At 44.1% G+C, this 19,903-nt stretch overlaps 1 protein-coding gene across 1 annotated transcript in view; it reads left to right on the top strand.

Moving 5' to 3' along the window:
* Positions 1–19,903, top strand: part of LOC116510139 (GRB2-associated-binding protein 2-like) — a 92,987-nt gene that overhangs the window by 40,680 nt on the left and 32,404 nt on the right. The window contains 1 exon segment of the mRNA XM_032219565.1: positions 10,288–10,588. Coding sequence (XP_032075456.1) covers positions 10,288–10,588 — 301 coding nt within the window.

Raw genomic sequence — 19,903 nt, 5'->3', positions numbered from 1 at the left:
ATTGAAAGCCAGCGTCCCACAGTTTGCGCTTTCCCACTTACGCCACGGATGTTTGCTTAAAGGGGGGGAAGAGTGTCAGGTCACCAGCTGTTGGCATCTGGGCTTACACATTTGCCCTAGATTAGAGCAACGTTTCTCAACCTTGGCCACTTGAAGATGTGTGGACCTCAATTCCCAGAATTCCTTGGCCAGCACTTGCTGGCTGGGGAATTCTGGGAGTTGAAGTCCTCTCACATCTTGAAGCGATATTCACTGTGGGATTTTGGGAGTTGAAGTCCTCTCACATCTTGGAGCGATATTGACTGTGGGATTTTGGGAGTTGAAGTCCACACATCGTGAAGCATGCTAGTTGGGGAGTCCTGGGAGTTGAAGTTGCATCTTGAAGCATCCTGGCTGGGGAATCCTGGGAGTTGAAGTCCACACATCTTGAAGCATGCTAGTTGGGGAATCCTGGGAGTTGAAGTCTGCATCTTGAAGCAATATTGACTGTGGGATTCTGGGTGTTATCCTCACATCTTGAAGCATGGTGGCTGGGGAATTCTGGGAGTTGAAGTCTGCATCTTGAAGCCTCTGGCTGGGGAATTCTGGGAGTTGAAGTCTGCATCTTGAAGCCTCTGGCTGGGGAATTCTGGGAGTTGAAGTCTGCATCTTTAAGCCTCTGGCTGGGGAATTCTGGGAGTTGAAGTCTGCATCTTGAAGCATGATGGCTGGGGAATTCTGGGAGTTGAAGTCTGCATCTTGAAGCTTCTGGCTGGGGAATTCTGGGAGTTGACGTCTGCATCTTGAAGCCTCTGGCTGGGGAATTCTGGGACTTGAAGTCTGCATCTTGAAGCCTCTGGCTGGGGAATTCTGGGAGTTGAAGTCTGCATCTTGAAGCATGATGGCTGGGGAATTCTGGGAGTTGAAGTCTGCATCTTGAAGCCTCTGGCTGGGGAATTCTGGGAGTTGAAGTCTGCATCTTGAAGCCTCTGGCTGGGGAATTCTGGGACTTGAAGTCTGCATCTTGAAGCCTCTGGCTGGGGAATTCTGGGAGTTGAAGTCTGCATCTTGAAGCATGATGGCTGGGGAATTCTGGGAGTTGAAGTCTGCATCTTGAAGCCTCTGGCTGGGGAATTCTGGGAGTTGAAGTCTGCATCTTGAAGCATGCTGGCTGGGAATTCTGGGATTTGAAGTCCACATGTTTTGAAGCTCCCTTCAAATCTGCATCTTGAAGCAATATTGACTGTGGGTTGAATCTGGGTGTTATCCTCACACCTTGAAGCATGCTGGTTGGGGAATTCTGGGAATGAGGTACAGCTATTTTGAGGCAATACAGCTTGGAACTCTGGGAGTTGAAGTCTACCTATCTTGAAGGATGCTAGCTAGGGAATTCTGGGAGTTGAAGTCCACATGACCTAAAATTGTCAAGAATGAGAAACACTGCCGGAGACAAACTTAATCCTGGCGCATTGCAACTTGAAGCCACTGCTAAAGCCTTTGGTGTGGTGTTTTTCCACCCTTCTTTTGCCAAGGAGCTTGGAGCCAACGCTTAAAGGTTTTTTCCGCAGTGCCTGGATCGATGCTATACAAAGGCAGGAGGCGAAATTCGAAGAGGCAAACGGCTTCAAATTTCACTGGGTGTCTGCGAAAAGCGCACACGGATTCAGGAGACAATGCCAAGGACAGTGTCAGTGGCGGTGACACATCAGGGTTTATTTGCTAAATTATACCAAGGAGGGATGCGATAATGAACGGCTTGGCAGGATGGCTGAGATGCTGTATAAAAGGGAAGCCTTGTAATTAAACTTCGGGAACTGACTGGCATTCAATGTGACAGCCGCTAATTTAAGATGGCTTTAAAAGCGAACTGGACAGATTCAAGGAGGATCTGCCTCTAATCACGGTGGCCATTTATTATCTTCGGGATCCCAGGCAACAATGCTTAGATCTAAACTGCCAATGAGAAAGAGTGGAAGAGATTGACCGTTCTTTTTTTTCTTTTTTTTAATTGTACATTTTTATTTTGTACACATAAGCACATCAACAGAAACAGACACATGACTTAAAAACAACATAGGAACAATAAGTTCCATCGTATATCATACCGCAGTTCCGAATCGGTTTCTTTGCAGTTAGTGTTTTCCCTACTATACATTTCTATCTTGCGTTCATAATCTCCTTGTTCGTTATCCATTTTTATGTACAATTCTTTATTTATTTATACTTAGCTACTTATGACCAAATATTATTTACCTATATTATGCTTTATGTTTTTATTGTCATTTATTCTCTTACATACAGTTATAGATATACATTCACATAGTTATTCTTTTTCTTTGCCATTCTTATATTTTTATTATTCCATTTAAGAGGTTATAAGGTATAGTTTGGAATGCTTTGTTTACCATCCTTCGCACCTGCTATGACACCACCTTATTGACGGTTCTTGATCCGCAGTTGAGGTTTCTTTTTTTTTTCATATGTTCTTTTTTTTATTTTTAAACATAAAAATTTTAAAAAAACAATGTTTAAAAAAACCGATCTCATCCATTACATACAACACATCATTTGGTTACAAGTGTTTTTGCATCCATATTCTCAATTACATTTGCAATCACAGATTTTTTTCATCTAATATAAGTAAATACCTCACTTTCATTGTACAGCGTATATTCAATTATATTTTTTTTCAATGAACCTAATTCCCTTACATTCTTGATTGTCTGTTTAATAACAATATACCTTTATATAATCACAGATCCCAATATGAAAGAGATTTACCAACCATTTATATTTGTATATCACTGTTTTCAATTATGTATAATCCCACCAATCAACTATCGAGTATGCTTGTGTTCATTATTGTCCTTGTACATCATACATTTGAACAAAAATGATATGCCTTCATGTTTCAACAAGGTATTCTAAATAGTCACTTCATATATATATATACTAATTTTTAATTACTTCCTTATTAAAATTATTTATCAACAAGAAGATATCTTTATAATATATTCTTAGGGTTATACATTATATCACCAATCCTCTATCAAGTATACATAAATTCATTGTTATCCTTATCCATTTTAAAACAAAAAGTTCTAAAGTATTCAATTCATATATGTATCAGTCACAGTTGAGGTTTCTTGAACAAGAGCTACTGGGGTGACCCAGAGCTTTGGATCAAATGTTCAGTCAATCAGGATAGAGCTGGAAGGGACCTTGGAGGTCTTCTAGTCCAACCCCCTGCTCAAACAGGAGACCCTATAGCATTTCAGATAGGTGGTTTCTTTAAAACCTCCGGTGATGAAGCACTTACAACTTCTGAAGGCAAGCAGTTCCACTGGTTAATGGTTCTCACTGTTAGGAAGTTTATCCTTAATTCCTGGATGCTTCTCTCCTTGATTAGTTTCCATCTATTGTTTCTTGTTTTGCCTTCTGGGGCTTTGGAAAATAAGTTGACTCCTTCCTCCTGGAATACTGCTATCACTTCACCCCTAGTTCTTCTTTTCCCTTGACTGGCCAAATTCAAATCCTGCAATCGTGCTTCATATGTTTCTGTCTTCAGGCCCTTAATCGCCAGCGGTAAGGAGGAACCTGGGCCAGTCCTGGAGTCTGGAGAAGGCTCGGAGGAGGGCTCTGCGTCGGAGGCAGAGAGGGGGCCAGATCCGTATGCCACTTATCAGCTGCCTTTGGAGTCGGAGATCAGTGAGGCAGATGAACAGCTGGAGCCTGTTCCCAGTGTGTGCATGCGCAGAGCTGCCAGACGAAGGGAACAGCTAAGGAACAGGGGTCGACTCGGGAGTAAGGCCACAGATGGACGATGAATGGCCCCTCCCAGAGGGAATCAAAGAGGAGCGACAGGGGAGTGGAGCTTGCAGGAGACCATGAGTTCGCTTCATTGGTTCGTGACTCTCCGAGACTCCTTGCCAGGTTTTGCAGATATCGGCCTGGCAGCTCTCCAAGCCAGATAAGGTCTGTGACTATAAATCCTCCCTCGAAAGACTTTGCTGGATGTGAATGAGGAGAATTCACAGTCAATTAATAACAGGGTTTTTTGTCGGAGTTTGCTTCATGCTCTTGGGAAGCCTCGGTCAGAACACTAAGGATTTATAAAGCGGTACTAATACTTCATCTGATTTTGATTCTATGCCTCTGTTTATACAACCAAGGATCGTATGAGTTTTTTTGGCTGCTGCCGTGCACAGCGGGCTCATGTTTAAGGGATCATCCACTAGGGCTCCAAGGTCCCTCCAGGGGTGGGTTCCTACCAGTTCTAGCCTCTTCTATAGAAGAGGTTCCACAAATTTACTGTGCCGTTTAGAACCGGTTCCAGCTCCCTCCCTCCCGCCCGTCCACACATCATCAAGTTGAAGAGCGAGAGGAGGAATTCTGGGAGTTGAAGTCCACAAGTCTTAAAGCTGTCAAGTTTGAACACCCCTGGGTTTTTTTTGTTTCTAAAGGGCTTTAAGACTTGCGTGCTTCAAATGACAGAGTTCCTGAGCCAACATTTTGGTTGCTAAGCAAGAACGTTGTTAAGTGAGTTTCACCGCATTTTACAAGTTGGCCATGCCCACCCAGTCACATGGCTGGCAAGCCACTCCTACCCGGTCACATGGCTGGCAAGCCACTCCCACCCGGTCACGTGGCTGGCAAGCCACTCCCACAAAGCAGGCCACACCTACAGAAGAGGTTCTATAAAATTTGGAAACCCACCACTGGGTCCCTCTCACAGTTACTGTTTTTGTTATATACTGACATTCAGCATAGTAGTTTCCACCAAGGTCCTCTGTTCCGGCGGGAACAGTATTCAAATCTGATTGGTCGAAGGGTCTGACAGCTCCCTATAAAAAGGCTGTGGCCAGACAGAGTCTTTGCTGGATTGTACATGGTTGTCACTTAATAAAGAGCTGTTAGTTGCTGAACCCTGAGCCTGCCTCATCCATTCACCCCATCTAATAGTTTTTGAGCCAATTTGTAATTGTGCCTTTGGGTTTTCCTGCCCAGTTGTAAAACCTTGCTTTCCTCCACGTTAAATCTCATGTGGTTGAATAGAACCAGTGGTGGGTTTCAAAAATTTTTGGAACCTACTCTGTGGGTGTGGCCTCCTTTGTGGGAGTGGCTTGCCGGCCATGTGACCTGGTGGGAGTGGCTTGCCGGCCATGTGTTTTCTTTCTTTCTTTCTTTCTTTCTTTCTTTCTTTCTTTCTTTCTTTCTTTCTTTCTCTCTCTCTCTCTCTCTCTCTCTCTCTCTCTCTCTCTCTCTTTCCTTCCTTTTGTCTCTCTGTCCCTTTTTTCTTTTTTTCTTTCATCTCTCTCTCACTCTTTTTCTTTCTTTTTTCTTTCTTTCTTTCTTTCTCTCTCTCTCTCTCTCTTTCCTTCCTTTTGTCTCTCTGTCCCTTTTTTCTTTTTTTCTTTCATCTCTCTCTCACTCTTTTTCTTTCTTTTTCTTTTTTTCTTTATTTATTTCTTCCTTTCTTTCTCTTTCTCTCTCTCTCTCTCTCTCTCTCTCTGTCAGTCTGTCTGTCTGTCTGTCTGTCTGTCTCTCTCTCTCTCTCTGTGTGTCAGTGGTGGGTTTCAAAAAATTTTGGGAACCTCTTCTGTAGGTGTGGCCTGCTTTCCGGGTCCACTGGGGGAACCTCTTCTAACCAGTTAGGTAGATTTGACGAACCGGTTCTACCGAATAGGTGCGAACTAGTAGGAACCCACCTCTGAATAAAACCTATAGTTCAAATCTGCCAAGATCTTTTTGGATCCTGAGCTAAAGGATTGCTGTTCAACAATTGCTCAGTTAATCCATCAGTTCACTTTTCTATTAACTATTCTATTCACTTTGACTGTCCAAAGTGTCAACAGCGCTGGAAAAAAAAATTGGCATAGGACTGTTTTTCACACTTACGACCGTTGCTACCTCCCCGTGGTCCTTTGATCAGAATGGAGACGCTTGGCAACTGACTCATATTTATGACGGTTGCAGGGTCCCTGGGGCTCATGTGATCCCCCTTCTGATGAGCAAAGTCAGTGGGTTCACTTAACGACCGCTAACGTAACTCAAACCTCTCGTTTCACCTGTGCGGGGATTCACTGAACAACTCTGGCAAGAAACGTCACAAAACGGGGCAAACCCCGCTTGACAGATGTCTCACATAGCAGCAAAAAAAAATTGGGCTGAATTGTGGTCGTAAAGCCGAGGACTAACCATCGAGATAAATGCCATTAAAAAAATATATATTATCCCTTGATTTAAGCACTGTCTTGATTTAAGCACTGTATGCTTTCACATTTTGCACAACATTTTAAACATCTGTGTAACAACTTACTCCTTATTGGGGTAGTTTTCTCCTTTGCAGAATAATAGAAAAAGTTACAAAAAATAAATAAATAGGATGATCTGGTATCCCCTTTTCTGATGAATGAATGTTATCAAAGGCATCGGCTCTTGAATATGTATATATCTTTTAATTTTTAAAAAAGTTGGTAAACTTCTGCGGGGTTCCTGATTAGTTGCAGGGAGTTTACCCATTTTCGGGAGACCCTTAATAATTGCAATCCCTCTTGCCTACAACTCAAGAATGGACATTGAAAGTTACAAACTTAGCCGAGATGGCTAAAATATCGGCATATCTTAAAGATCACTCAAATGAGAGATATAAACGAGACTGGAAAAAATGGATTGACTATAATATACAAAATAAATACGGGACCAAGAAATTCCAGTTAGCCTATGCTTAAGATCAGAAATGATTTAAATTGTTTAAAGTTAGTTCGGCAAGAAGAAGCTAAGGTCAATGTAGAATGTCATTAATTTCTTTATTTCTTTTTTCTCAATAGATTTTAGACTGTGTTTGTTAAAAATCCATACCGTGTACGGGTTCTGGGAAGTCGGGGGGGGGGAGGAGGAGGGGGTTGGGGGGGGAGGGAGGGAGGGGTATGCATTAGGCTAGACAAGAATTTGGTGGTAAACTAGAATTATTTTGACATACAAAAAAATTGTACTTCGATGTCTTACGGATTGAGGAACGATGAAATGTTTGTTTTAAAAGAAATAAAACTTTTGAACACAGAAAATAATAATAATAATAATAATTGCAATCCCTCTTCTTGTGTTGTTAGAGTGGGAGCATCCAGTTGCCCCCACCCCGCCCGTACCACTCTCGAAGCTAAGTTTCTAGTCCATGTGATTTGAGAAGTGCGTGGGACACGGTCAAAAAGTTAGATCAGAGTTTAGTTATCTGATGGAGGTGGTCTGTGTGTGCTTGTTTGCATTTCGGGGTATTAAACAGCTCAACGTAAATAAAAGCTGCAGAACTTAATGACTGTAATCACAGCAGAGTGATTGGCTTGTTCTCTTCCCTTCAAAAATCTACTTTTCCATCTCTATATCGGGCTCTAAAATTGATTTACTTCCTAGGTTCCCACCTGCCTCTTAAATTCCCTTTATATCAATTTTAGTGGCGCTGCCTTGCAAAGCCTTGTAACATTACAAACACGCTAAATAAATGTTTTCCCCAGGCTGAGCTTTGGCAAACCTTCGAACTCAACTCTTTGTCATCTAGGATCAGCATGTACTGACAACACTTATAAATCACAGCTCTGCATTTCGTTGCCCATTCAAGGTTATTTCCAGCGAGTTCAAGATCTCTCCAAGAGGGTTTTTGGGGTCGGGCCGAAGGAGGAGGACTCGTTCTTTCTTCTTCTGACACAAACAACATTGTTAGTCAACTGAGCTCTGGGTTTTAGAACGTCTGGTCACTTATTTTGTTTTCGCTCTACCTAAAAGCCAAAATGCCGTGATTAATAGGAGCTTGCTATCTTGCAGAAATCTAAGGGATGGGAAGGACGATTCCTTAACTCCAAAATAGCGTAAGAATAGAGCTGAAGAATTCAGAAGAAGTGCTTCAGATCTTGTGTGAGCGCAGCACCTCCAGCTGCTTCTGAAAGCAACCATTTCTTCTTCTTTTTAATAGCTTTCCATGCGAAAGAGCTGGCTCATTAAAACAGCCCCATCTCTTTGTTTAAGCTTGTGGGAAGTTATCATCCAGCCCTCTCCCAGAAAAAATGAAATATCCTAGGAAATATTGAAAAGGCAGAATATTTCTCTGGATGTGAAAAGAAACATGTTTTAAAAGACAGAATAGTTGCCTATAGCTTTCTGCCCATCCCCAGCTAATGGGCCATTAAGATGGCCAGGCTAGCCCACTTTACATAATAAAGACTTCTCCTCACTGCAGCTGTAGGGGGAAGGGATATTACTCAACTCTCCACATGGCATCTGAGAACTCATACCTGTATTCAAAACAGCCTAGAGAGTAGCCCCCTGCATGCACCATGGGAGTCTGACAACCAGTCAGAATACATTTCTTACACAGGAACAGGAAACAGAGAGGTGGGACTAAGCAGGGTATAAAAAGCCTAGCAAGCCCCTTCCTCAGCCCTTCTCTCTTCTTCTCCACCAACATTGAAGCATGTGATCACCTTTTCTGTTCAGGGCTCAAGCCATGTGGCCCTGTCCAACAATAAACCATCTTTCCAAGCAGCCTCCATGCCTCCAGTGTCTTCTTCCCCACTTGGAGCTGAACCCAAAAGGACATTTCTTTCAACAAGCTGATGTGAAAGTCTGAGAAAAGATAGGGCTGCTTGAAGAATTGTTTTCTTGATCTGACTCATTGAAGCAGCCCCATCTCTCTCTCTTTAAGCTGATGTGGGAGTCTGAAAATAAGATGGGGTTGCTTGAAGAGTTGTTTTCATGATCTGACTCATTAAAGCTGCTGCTTTAAATTCAGGTGGGAATCTGAAAAAAAAGAGATGGGGCTGCATTAATTAGCCGCAAGTCCAAAGCAGCTCAGGTGTAAGTCTGAAGAAAGATGGGGCTGATTGATGAGTTGTTTTCATGAGCTGACTCATTAAAGCAGCACCATCTCTTTTTTAAAGTTGATGTGGAGGTCTAAAAACAAATGGGGCTGCTTGAAGAGATGTTTTTAATGAGTCGACTAATTAAAGCAGCCCGTCTCTTTGTTTAAATTCATGTGGAAATCTTGGGGGGGGAGATGGGGCTGTATTAATTAGCAGCAAGTCAAAAGCAGCTCTTCTGAATCATTCCCAGGCGCGCACAGCTCCCGTATAAACCCATAATGTGTTTTGACAAGTCCCGCTTTATTAGGACACGCAAATGAATTAGCATGCCTCTCTCGAAACATTTCAGCCTACAGGCTTCAAAACAAGCCCTCCGGATCTATCTCTCCTGCTGTGATTTAGTTGTCCCCGAAATTGCCGCGGATGAGACGGTTTCATCCTTTCCTCCGCTGGAGTGCAAATGACTCGAAACTGGCTCGATTTGTCACCTGTTTTTCCCGGAGTTGCAATGATACCCCAATGAAACGTTGAATTTCAGAATTAGCCAGGGACGGGCTTCAAAAGGTCCAGCAACAGATTCGCTGCCAGGTTGCTGGGTGGGCGTGGCTACGGTGGGCGCGGCCTAGTCAGCCTCCTGCACATTGGCAGGGGGGGGGTTGCCCTCCCCAGACTCCAGGGGTTTTCCATGAGCCTCCAGGACATTGCAGCCGTCATAAGTATAGAGCCGAGGTGGCGCAGTGGTTAGGGTGCAGTACTGCAGGCCACTTCAGCTGACTGTGATCTGCAGTTCAGCGGTTCAAATCTCACCGGCTCAAGGTTGACTCAGCCTTCCATCCTTCCGAGGTGGGTGAAATGAGGACCCGGATTGTTGTTGGGGGCGATATGCTGACTCTGTAAACCGCTTAGAGAGGGCTGAAAGCCCTATGAAGCGGTATATAAGTCTAACTGCTATTGCTATAAGAGGAACTAAAGAGCCTCTTGATGCGGGTGAAGGAGGAGAGTGCAGACGTTGGCTTGAAACTCAACATTAAGAAAACTAAGATCATGGCATCTGGCCCTCTCAATTCCTGGCGAATCGATGGGGAAGAAATGGAGGTAATGACAGGTCTAACTGCTATTGCTATTGCTATAAGTATGAGCCGGTTGCCAAGCGTCTGAATTTTGATCACATGACCACAGGGATACTGCAAGGGTCGTTAAGTGTGAAAAGCAGTCATACATCACTTTTTTTCCAGTGCCGCCGTAACTTCGGACAGTCGCTAAACAAATAGGCCGTAAGTCAAAGACAATCTATAACTGCGGGGCTCAATTGCAGTCATAACTCGAGGAATATCCGTAACCCCAGCTCAATTGGAATCAAATTAATTCTCTTTCCCAGAATTAAAAAAATCTCTCTTTCCGACGCAGCTGTTTCTCTTTCCCAGAATTAAAAAATCTCTCTTTCTGTGTTTTCCAGGCCTGGAAAAAACGATGGTTTATCCTTCGCAGTGGCCGGATGAGCGGTGACCCCGATGTCTTGGAGTACTACAAAAACAACCACTCCAAGAAGCCGCTGCGGGTGATCAACCTCAACTTTTGCGAGCAGGTGGACGCCGGGCTGACCTTCAACAAGAAGGAGCTGCAGGACAGTTTCGTCTTCGACATCAAAACCAGCGAGAGGACCTTCTACTTGGTGGCGGAAACGGAAGAAGAAATGAACAAATGGGTGCGGAACATCTGTCAGATCTGCGGCTTCAACCAGTCGGAAGATCATCCGGGTGAGTTCTACGTTTCACATCGGGGGCGTCGAGTACTTTGGGCACAGGAGAGCGGCGACGAATGAGGAAGTAGAAAGGTTGGACATCAACAGAACAAGGAAGAGTGGGAAGGGACCTTGGAGGTCTTCTAGTCCGACCCCCTGGTCAAGCAGGGAACCCTACACCATGGTTATCCAATCTCTTCTTAGAATCGTCCAGTGTTGGAGCAGCCACAACTTCTGGAGGCAACTTCTGTTCCACTGGTTAATTGTTCTCACTGTCAGGAAATTTCTCCTTAGTTCTAAGTTGCTTCTCTCCTTGATTAGTTTCCACCCATTGCTTTTTTTCTTGCTTTGGAGAATAGCTTGACGACCCCCACCCTCCTCTTCTTTGTGGCAGCCCCTCAAATATGAGAGGGCTTCTGTCATGTCATCCCCAATCCTTCTTTTCATTAAACTAGACATACCCATCAGAACAATGAATCAATAGAAGGACTTGCCTCCAGAAGTTGTAAACGCTCTAACACTGGAGGTTTTTAAGAACAACTTCCAGAGGCAAGCCATTCATGAATTAATTAATCAATATAGACCTGGAAGGGACCTTGGGGGTCTTCTAGTCCAACCCCCTGCCTAGGCAGGAAACCCTACACCGTTTCAGACAAATGGCTATCCAACATCTTCTTAAAGTCTTCCAGTGTTGGGGCATTCAGAACTTCTGGAGGCAAGTCCTTCTATTGTTCTCACTGTCAGGAAATTTCTCCTCAGTTCTAAGTTGCTTCTCTCCTTGATTAGTTTCCACCCATTGCTTCTTGTTCTACCCTCAGGTGCCTTGGAGAATAGTTTGACTCCCCCTTTTTTGTGGCAACCCCTGAGATATTGGAAGACTGCTATCATGTCTCCCCTGGTCCTTTTCATTAAACTAGACATGCCCAGTTCCTGCAACCATTCTTCATATGTTTTAGCCTCCAGTCCCCTAATCCAGTGTTTTTCAACCACTGTGCCGTGGCACACTAGTGTGCCGTGACATAGTGTAAGGTGTGCCGTGGGAAAATTACTTTATATATAGTCAATATAGGCACAGAGTTAAATTTTTTTAACATTTTCTAATGGTGGTGTGCCTCGTGATTTTTTTTCATGAAAAAAGTGTGCCTTTGCACAAAAAAGGTTGAAAAACACTGCCCTAATCATCTTTGTTGCTCTTGAACTGTGTTGAACTTGTTGAACTGAGCTGTTTTGCCAAGTCTTTCTCCTGGGGGCTGATTAGCTCCAGCAACTGCTCCCTGTTGGGGCCCTAAGGAGCCCAGGCGGGCAGGCGAGGAGGGGCTGGGAGAGGAGGGGCGAGTAGAGGCTGGTGAGGCGCCCCTCGATGTGAGTGACATCAAATTGGCCGCGCCCACCCAGTCACATGACCAACTGGCCACACCCACCCAGCCGGTCATTAGGCAGATCGTATTAGCGGTCCGCGGGATTTAAAATTATGAATTTAATGGTCCCTGAGATCCGAAATGTTGGTGACCCCTGGACTAGAAGACCTCCAAGGCCCCTTCTTAACTTTGTAGTACATCATAATTAATTCTGTACATCGTAATTAAAAATCGGAGGCGTTTCCTCTGAGCTGGGAATGTGTTGTGTTTGTGGGTGTTTGGATGGTGTGCAAGAGAGATCGTTTAGGCCGCTTCCTATGCGCTGTGGGCGGTAGCAGATTTCCCCAGGAACGATCCGATGTCCCCTGAATGAAATGTTTAATCCAGATGTTGGAGGGTTTTAAAGGTGGGAGCGAGACTGTAAATCCTTTGGAGAGCAAACAGCGCCAATCCTTACATTTGCAAACTCACTCAGACATCCAAAACCACAGGATCTAAAAAACAATTTTGCTACTGACGTTTCATCGCACAATACAGACTTTTTAATTTTTATTTTTTTGGGGGGGGAGGGGGCAGAGGCAGGAAATGGGGTGAGATGGGCCAAAAGTGAACACTATCCTGGGTTGTATAAACCGAGGCATGGAAACAAAATTATGTGAATTCTTAGCATCACTTTAGAAAGCCTTTTTAGTAAGGCCACACCTGGAATATTGCATCCTGTTTGGTCACCACATTACAAAAAAGATGTTGAGACTTTGGAAAAAGTGCAGAGAAGAGCAACTAAAACTTTCGCTGGCTGGGGAATTCTGGGAGTTGAAGTCCGGACATCTTCAAGTTGCCAAGGTTGAGAAACACTGAACTAAGAGGATCAAAGGCCTGGAGACAAAAACATATGAATAACAAAATGCACAGGTACAGTATAGGTGGTACCTTGCTCAACAGTAGTAACTGTGAGAGGGATTTGGAGTCCTAGTGGACAACCATTTAAATAAGAGCCAGCCGTGTGCAGCAGCTGCCAAAAAAGCCAACACAGTTCTAGGCTGCATCAACAGAGGGAGAGAATCAAGATCACGTGAAGGGTTAATACCACTTTCTAAGGCCTTGGGAAGGCCACACTTGGAATACTGCATTCAGTTTTGGTCACCATGATGTAGAAAAGATGTGGAGACTCTAGAAAGAGTGCAGAGAAGAGCAACAAAGATGATTAGGGGACTGGAGGCTAAAACATATGAAGAACGGTTGCAGGAACTGGGTATGTCTACGGAGTTTAATGAAAAGGAGGACTAGGGGAGATAGCATGATAGCAGTCTTCCAATATCTCAAAGAAGAGGGAGTCAAGCTATTCTCCAAAGCACCTGAGGGCAGAACAAGAAGCAATGGGTGGAAACTAATCAAGGAGAGAAGCAACTTAGAACTGAGGAGAAATTTCCTGACAGTGAGAACAATTAATCAGTGGAACAGAAGTTGCCTCCAGAAGTTGTGAATGCCCCAACACTGGAAGTCTTTAAGAAGAGGTTGGATAGCCATTTGTCTGGAATGGTATAGGGTTTTCTGCCTAGGCAGGGAGTTGGACTAGAAGACCTCCAAGGTCCCTTCCAACTCTGTTATTCTATTCTATTCTATTCTATTCTATTCTATTCTATTCTATTCTAATAGTTGCAGGATTTGGGCATAGCCAGTCTAGAGAAGATAAGGACTGGATGTGGGGGACATGATAGCAGTCTCCTAGTATTTGAGGGTCTGCCACAAAGAGGAGGGGGTCAACCTATTCTCCAAAGCATCTAAAGGCAGGAAAAGAAACAATGGATGGAAACTAATCAAGGAGAGAATCAACCTAGAACTAAGGAGAAACTTCCTAACAGTTAGGACAATTAAACAGCTTGCCTCCAGAACTTGTGAATACTTCATCACTGAAGCATTTTAAGAAGAGACTGGACAGTCACTTGTCTGAAATGGTATAGGTCCTCCTGCATCAGCAGGGGGTTGGACTAGATGACCTCCAAGGTCCCTTTCCAGTCCTATTTTAATTCTGATCCTGATGGCTCTTGGAAACATGTGGTCCGTTTGCTCCTACGCTGTGTGTGTTTGTTGGTTTTTATTTCATTGCTGGAATTTAGTTATTTTGCCTCCAAATTCCAGCAGTGCTGCCTCAGGAGATGGCCAAAATTATTTATCTGTTTATTTATTCAAATCCTACAGCCGCCCAACTCAGCCAAGCAACTCTGGATGGTTTAGAGTTCCAAAATTATCAAACATTTAAAACAATTTAAAAGACATTGAAGCAATTAAAAACATCCACGAAACGGGTTCTGGGAAGTCGGGGGGGGAAGGAGGAGGGGGGATGGGGGGGTGGAGGGAGGGAGGGGTACACACAACAAAAAAAAATCGTATTTCAATGTCTTAATGATTGACAAATGATGATATATTTGTGTTTGTTTTTTTTTTAAAGAAAAATAAAAAAAGATTACATTTTAAAAACATCCACGAAACAAATAAGTATAAACAGCAGCTGGGATGATTCATCGGCTATCGTTGCAGAATTGGGTATGTCTAGTCCAGTGGTGGGTTTCAAAAATTGTTGGAACCTACTCTGTGGGTGTGGCCTCCTTTGTGGGAGTGGCTTGTCACCCTTGTGACCAGATGGGAGTGGCTTGCTGCCCATGTGACCGGATATGAAATTATGAATTAGTACTTAGGTCGGTCCAAGTAGCTATTCAGAAACTCTGGCATTGAAGCATGCAAGTCTTAAAGCTGTCAGGTTACAAGATCCTTGCCAGTAGTGGGTTTCAAACAATTTTGGAACCTCTTCTGTAGGTGTGGCCTGCTTTCCGGGTCCACTGGTGGAACCTCTTCTAACCGGTTCGGTAGATTTGATGAACCGGTTCTACCGAATAGGTGCGAACTGGTAGGAACCCACCTCTGGTGTAGTCTAACGAAGAGAAAGACTAGGGGTGACAGGATGACAGTCTTCCAATACTTTAGGGACTGCCCCAAAGAAGAGGGGGATCAACCTATTCTCTAAAGCACCAGAAGGCAGGACAAGAAGCAATGGATGGAAACTAATCAAGGAGAGAAGCAACTTAGATCTGAGGAGAAATTTCCTGACAGTGAGAACAATTAATCAGTGGAACAGAAATTGCCTCCAGAAATTGTGGGTGCTCCATCACTGGAGATTTTTAAAAAGAAATTTAGACAGTTATTTGTCCAGAATGGTAGAGTTCCCTGCTTGAGCAGGGGGTTGGACTAGATGACCTCCAAGGTCCCTTCCAGTCCTGTGATTCTAGGAACCACCCGTGTTAAAGCATGATGGCTGGGGAAGCCTGGAAGATTCAACTTGGTAATATGGAGGAATTTTCGGACAATGAACCATTAATCAGTGGAACGACTTGCCTCCAGAAGTTGTGGCTACTCCAACACGGGACATTATAGAATAGAGTAGAGTAGAGTAGAATAGAATAGAATAGAATAGAACAGAACAGAGAAGAGTAGAGTAAGAAATCAGAATAGAATAGAACAGAACAGAACAGAATAGAGAAGAATAGAATAGAATAGGAAATCAGAATAGAATAGAATAGGAGAAGAGTAGAGTAGAGTAGAATAGAATAGAATAAGAAAGAATAGAATAGAACAGAGAAGAGTAGAGTAGAGTAAGAAATCAGAATAGAATAGAATAAAACAGAACATAATAGAGAAGAATAGAATAGAATAGAGTAGAATAGAATAAGAAATCAGAATAGAATAGTATAGAGAAGAGTAAAGTAGAGTAGAATAGAATAAGAAAGAATAGAATAGAATAGAATAGAATATAGAATAGAATAGAATAGAATAGAATAGTAGAATAAGAAATCAGAATAGAATATAGAATAGAATAGAATAGAGAAGAGTAGAGTAGAATAGAATAAGAAAGAATAGAATAGAATAAGAAATCAGAATAGAATATAGAATAGAATAGAGAAGAGTAAAGTAGATTAGAGTAGAGTAGAATAGAATAAGAAATCAGAATAGAATATAGAATAGAATATAGAGTAGAGTAGAGTAGAATAAGAAAGAATAGAATAGAATAGAGAGTGGAGTGGAATGGAATGGAATAGAATAGAATAGAATAGAATAGAATTATTAGTCAAGCGTGATTGGACGCACAAGGAATCTGTCTTTGTCTTTTAAAGAAGAAATTTGTACAGCATGGTAGAGGGCTGTGATGGCGAACCTATGGCACACATGCCACACGTGGCACACCGAGCCATCTCTGCTGGCACAGGAGCCATCAGCTCCAGTGTGCATATGTGTGCCAGCCAGCTGATTTTCGGCCTTCCAGAGGGCTGGGGGAGGCCATTTTTGCCCTTCCCGGGCTTCAGGAAAGCCTCTGGAGCCTGGGGGGGCAGGGGGGGGGCAAAAAACAGGCCCAAGAGGCCTATCGGAAGTTCATTTCCAAACTTCCAGTTAGCCCGTTGGGCCCCCTTTTTCGCCCTCCCCAGGCCCCGGAGGCTTTCCGGGAGCCTGGGCAGGGCAGAAAACGTTCCCCCCTGGGGGAAATACCAAGCTCAACTTGGAGGCGAGCAATGTGGCGCATGGTGGGGGGAGAGAAGCGTGACGGAGTTTGTGTGTGCATGCACATGTGGGGGCACGCTTTACATTATGGGTGCCAACACGCATGTGCGCCCTCGCATTTTTTGGCACCCCAAAAGGTTCTCCATCTCTGGTAGAGGGTCTCCTGCTTGAGCGAGAGGTTGGACTAGAAGATCTCCAAGGTCCCTTTCCAACTCTTGCCGATCTGTAAACCAGCTTGCAAAGGCAGGTTCCGACCGAAGCCTCCATTGCGGGCCGCCAAGAATGGCCGTCTGCTGTAGCCTTTGCGTTTCTGCCCAACTCTTTGCCGAAAGCCTCCCGGCTCCGCAGCCCGGAAAGCATTACATACTGCAGCCATGCCCAACTACTTCCCTTCTATTGTGTTCAGCGCACACCCCGGTTTCCTTCCCTGGCGCAGGCTCCTTCTTACAGCTTCCTACTTTCATAAATTGTCACAGGGCCCTGGGAGGGGATGAGGGGTGTGTGTGTGTGGAGGGTTGAGCTGAGCAGGGCAAAGAAGGGAAAAAATCGGAAGGGCAATGAATGAAGGGGGAGAGGGAGAAATAAAATTCAACATATAGATTCTACATATAGGCAAGAAAAACAAAATGCACAGGTACAGTATAGGTGGTAAAAAGGTAAAGATTCCCTTCGCACATAGGTGCTAGTCATTCCCGACTCTAGGGGGCAGTGCTCATCTCCCTTTCAAAGCCGAAGAGCCAGCGCTGTCCGAAGACGTCTCCATGGTCATGACTCAACGCCAAAGGCACACGGAACACTGTTCCCTTCCCACCAAAGATAGTTCCTATTTTTCTACTTGCATTTTTTACGTGCTTTCGAACTGCTAGGTTGGCAGAAGCTGGGACAAGGCACGGGAGCTCACTCCGTTACGCGGTGCTAGGGATTCGAACCGCCGAACTGCCGATCTTTCTGATCAACGAGCTCAGCATTTTAGCCACTGAGCCACTGTGTCCCATATAGGAACTGGGTATGTCTAATTTAATGAAAAGAAGGACCAGAGGTGACATGATAGGTGGAAGTTCAATAAATGTGAAAATGAGGGTGTATCTTTTTAAGGAGCAGAGGCTTTATCTATGGAGAACCAATAGAAGAGAATATTTGTAGCTCAAGGTTGAATGGTGGGATCTTTGGTATTTCATTTCATTACCTAACTAGGTAACATCATCAGTGCTAGAAAGGAGTGGATTTGAGGGTGGATGGAGGAGGAGGAGGGTTAAAAAAAATAACAGCATTTTTGCTTCAAGGATAGCTGTGGGGTCCTTCATGCTCTCTCTGACTTTGGTTGTATTCTTACAGATGTCAGGGTTCCCACGGGTGTCCTAATTAAATCATGAGCCTCGAGCCAAGCTTCAAAAGAAATCCAGTTATTTATTAGGAGCCACATGTCTGCATGTACCCAGGTGAAGCCAGGTCTGACCTCACGTAATTTACGGCCCAATTATGACCCTGTTTCCCACCGTCCTCCCCCACCCAGGGTGTGTCATAAATCACATTCTCCACTGAGTACTTTTGCCGAGCTGTAGAGATCACGCCCCTCCAGCTGCTGCGGGTAACCTGGGAGACAGCCTTGAGAAAGATATGTCTGGAATGTGCTTCCGTTTGTGGCTGCCGTGCTGCTCTGTTAGTTTTCCCCCCTCTCTTGCCCATGGCAACTCGAGAGCAGGCCAGGGATGCTTTGTGAGTTGACAACAGATTTTTCATTACCTAACTAGGTAACATCATCAGTGCTAGAAAGGAACGGATTTGGCAGTGGATGGAGGAGGAGGAGGAGGAGGATTATTTTAAAAAGCAACAGCTCTTTTGCTTCAAGGATAGACGTAGCATCCTTCATGCTCCCTCTAGCTTTGTTGAATTCTTACAGACCTTTCATTACAAAACTAGGTAACGTCATCAGTGCTAGAAGGAAGTACGGTTTTGCCTTCTGTTTTTATGTAAGTGGCTTGTCCTGTCAGCCTTGGTGGGAGTGATCTCGGATCTTTCTTGATTCGCCTATTGTTTACTGTTAGCTTGTTTTTCTGCTTTGACAGGTCCTTGATTGGGATATCATCCCATTCTTGATTGTTTAGTGTTAACTTTGTTTTTTAGTTCAGAAAATCAGGTGTGGGTTGATTTGCTGGACAAAAAGTGTTTGGGGCTTTTTAATTCAGTGGTATGCAACCTTTCCCCATTATCTAGGGGGATTTGCACCTGGAAAATTCACTGTGCCCAATCTTTATAGCTAGTCCTCGACTTTATAGATTTTATAGATTTTTAGATTATAGATTTTATTGACATTTGTAGGCCGCCCTTTTCCCTGAGGGGACTCAGGGCGGCTCACATAAAATCAGGGAAGGGGAAATGCAGACAATAACAAAGACACATATAATAAAACAGTAACCAACATGCATTCATCATTCGGGAGGGGCAACTATCTTCATCCCCAGGCCTGACGGGCTAGCCAGTTCTTCAAGGCTGTGCGGAAGGCCTGGACTTACGACCATGATGGAGCCTGCCCATTACGGTCCCAAGTGCTGGCCGTTGTAAAATTGGTGGTAAAGGACCATGGTGTGTCCGTTCACAACTGTGGGGGCTGCTTTATGGTTGCTGAGTTTATTTAACCACTACTACACCCTGTTCCCCCCCCCCCAAAAAATGCCGTAAAAATCCCCCCCAAAATGCTGTAAAAAATCAGATTGTCGTCTTTCGTAGCTTTGACCCCCCGAGGATCAGAAAGTTATTTCAGGAATCTTGTGGTGTTTGACTTTCGCTTTCAAAGCGTAAACAGTTTTGTGAGAAGGAGTGCGCTTGAGACATACCAAAAGCATGATTAACTCTGCCCTGTTTTTTCCAGTTCTTTCTGTCAAAATGCAGGTTACAAAACTGTGTGGTCTCTGAGCTTGCTTGTTTTCTTGGAGATCTTTAATTAACCATGATCAATGCTAGAAGGGTGTGAGGTTCGAGGAGGAGGAGGAGGAGGAGGAGGAGGAGGAGGAGGAGGAGGAGGAGGAGGAGAGATTCAACCTGGAAATAAGGAGGAATTTCCTGACAGTGAGAACCATCAACCCATGGAACAGAAGTTGCCTTTGAAAGTTGTGGGAGTGTCATCCTCTGGAAGCTTTCAAGAAGAGACTGGACTGCCATCTGTCAGAAATGGTGTAGGGTCTCCTGCTTGGGCCCTGGGGGTTGGACTAGATGACCTCCAAGGTCCCTTCCAACTCTGTTAATATGTTAATTGTTGGTGTGATGTTAAGTCTGGTGTTAATCTTGATTCCTTTGGCATCAATTGCCTGTGGGGAAGTATTTTGGGGGTTTTTTGGTTCCCTGTTTGTTTCTTGATTGTTCCACCCCCAGCCCCAGTTGACGTTGGTCGCAAAAGGGGATCATGTGACTTCGGGACACTGCAACCG

Source organism: Thamnophis elegans, chromosome 6 (genome assembly GCF_009769535.1).
Source record: "Thamnophis elegans isolate rThaEle1 chromosome 6, rThaEle1.pri, whole genome shotgun sequence".
Classification (NCBI taxonomy): Eukaryota; Metazoa; Chordata; class Lepidosauria; order Squamata; family Colubridae; genus Thamnophis; species Thamnophis elegans.
This window is presented reverse-complemented; position numbering and strand designations above follow the sequence as displayed.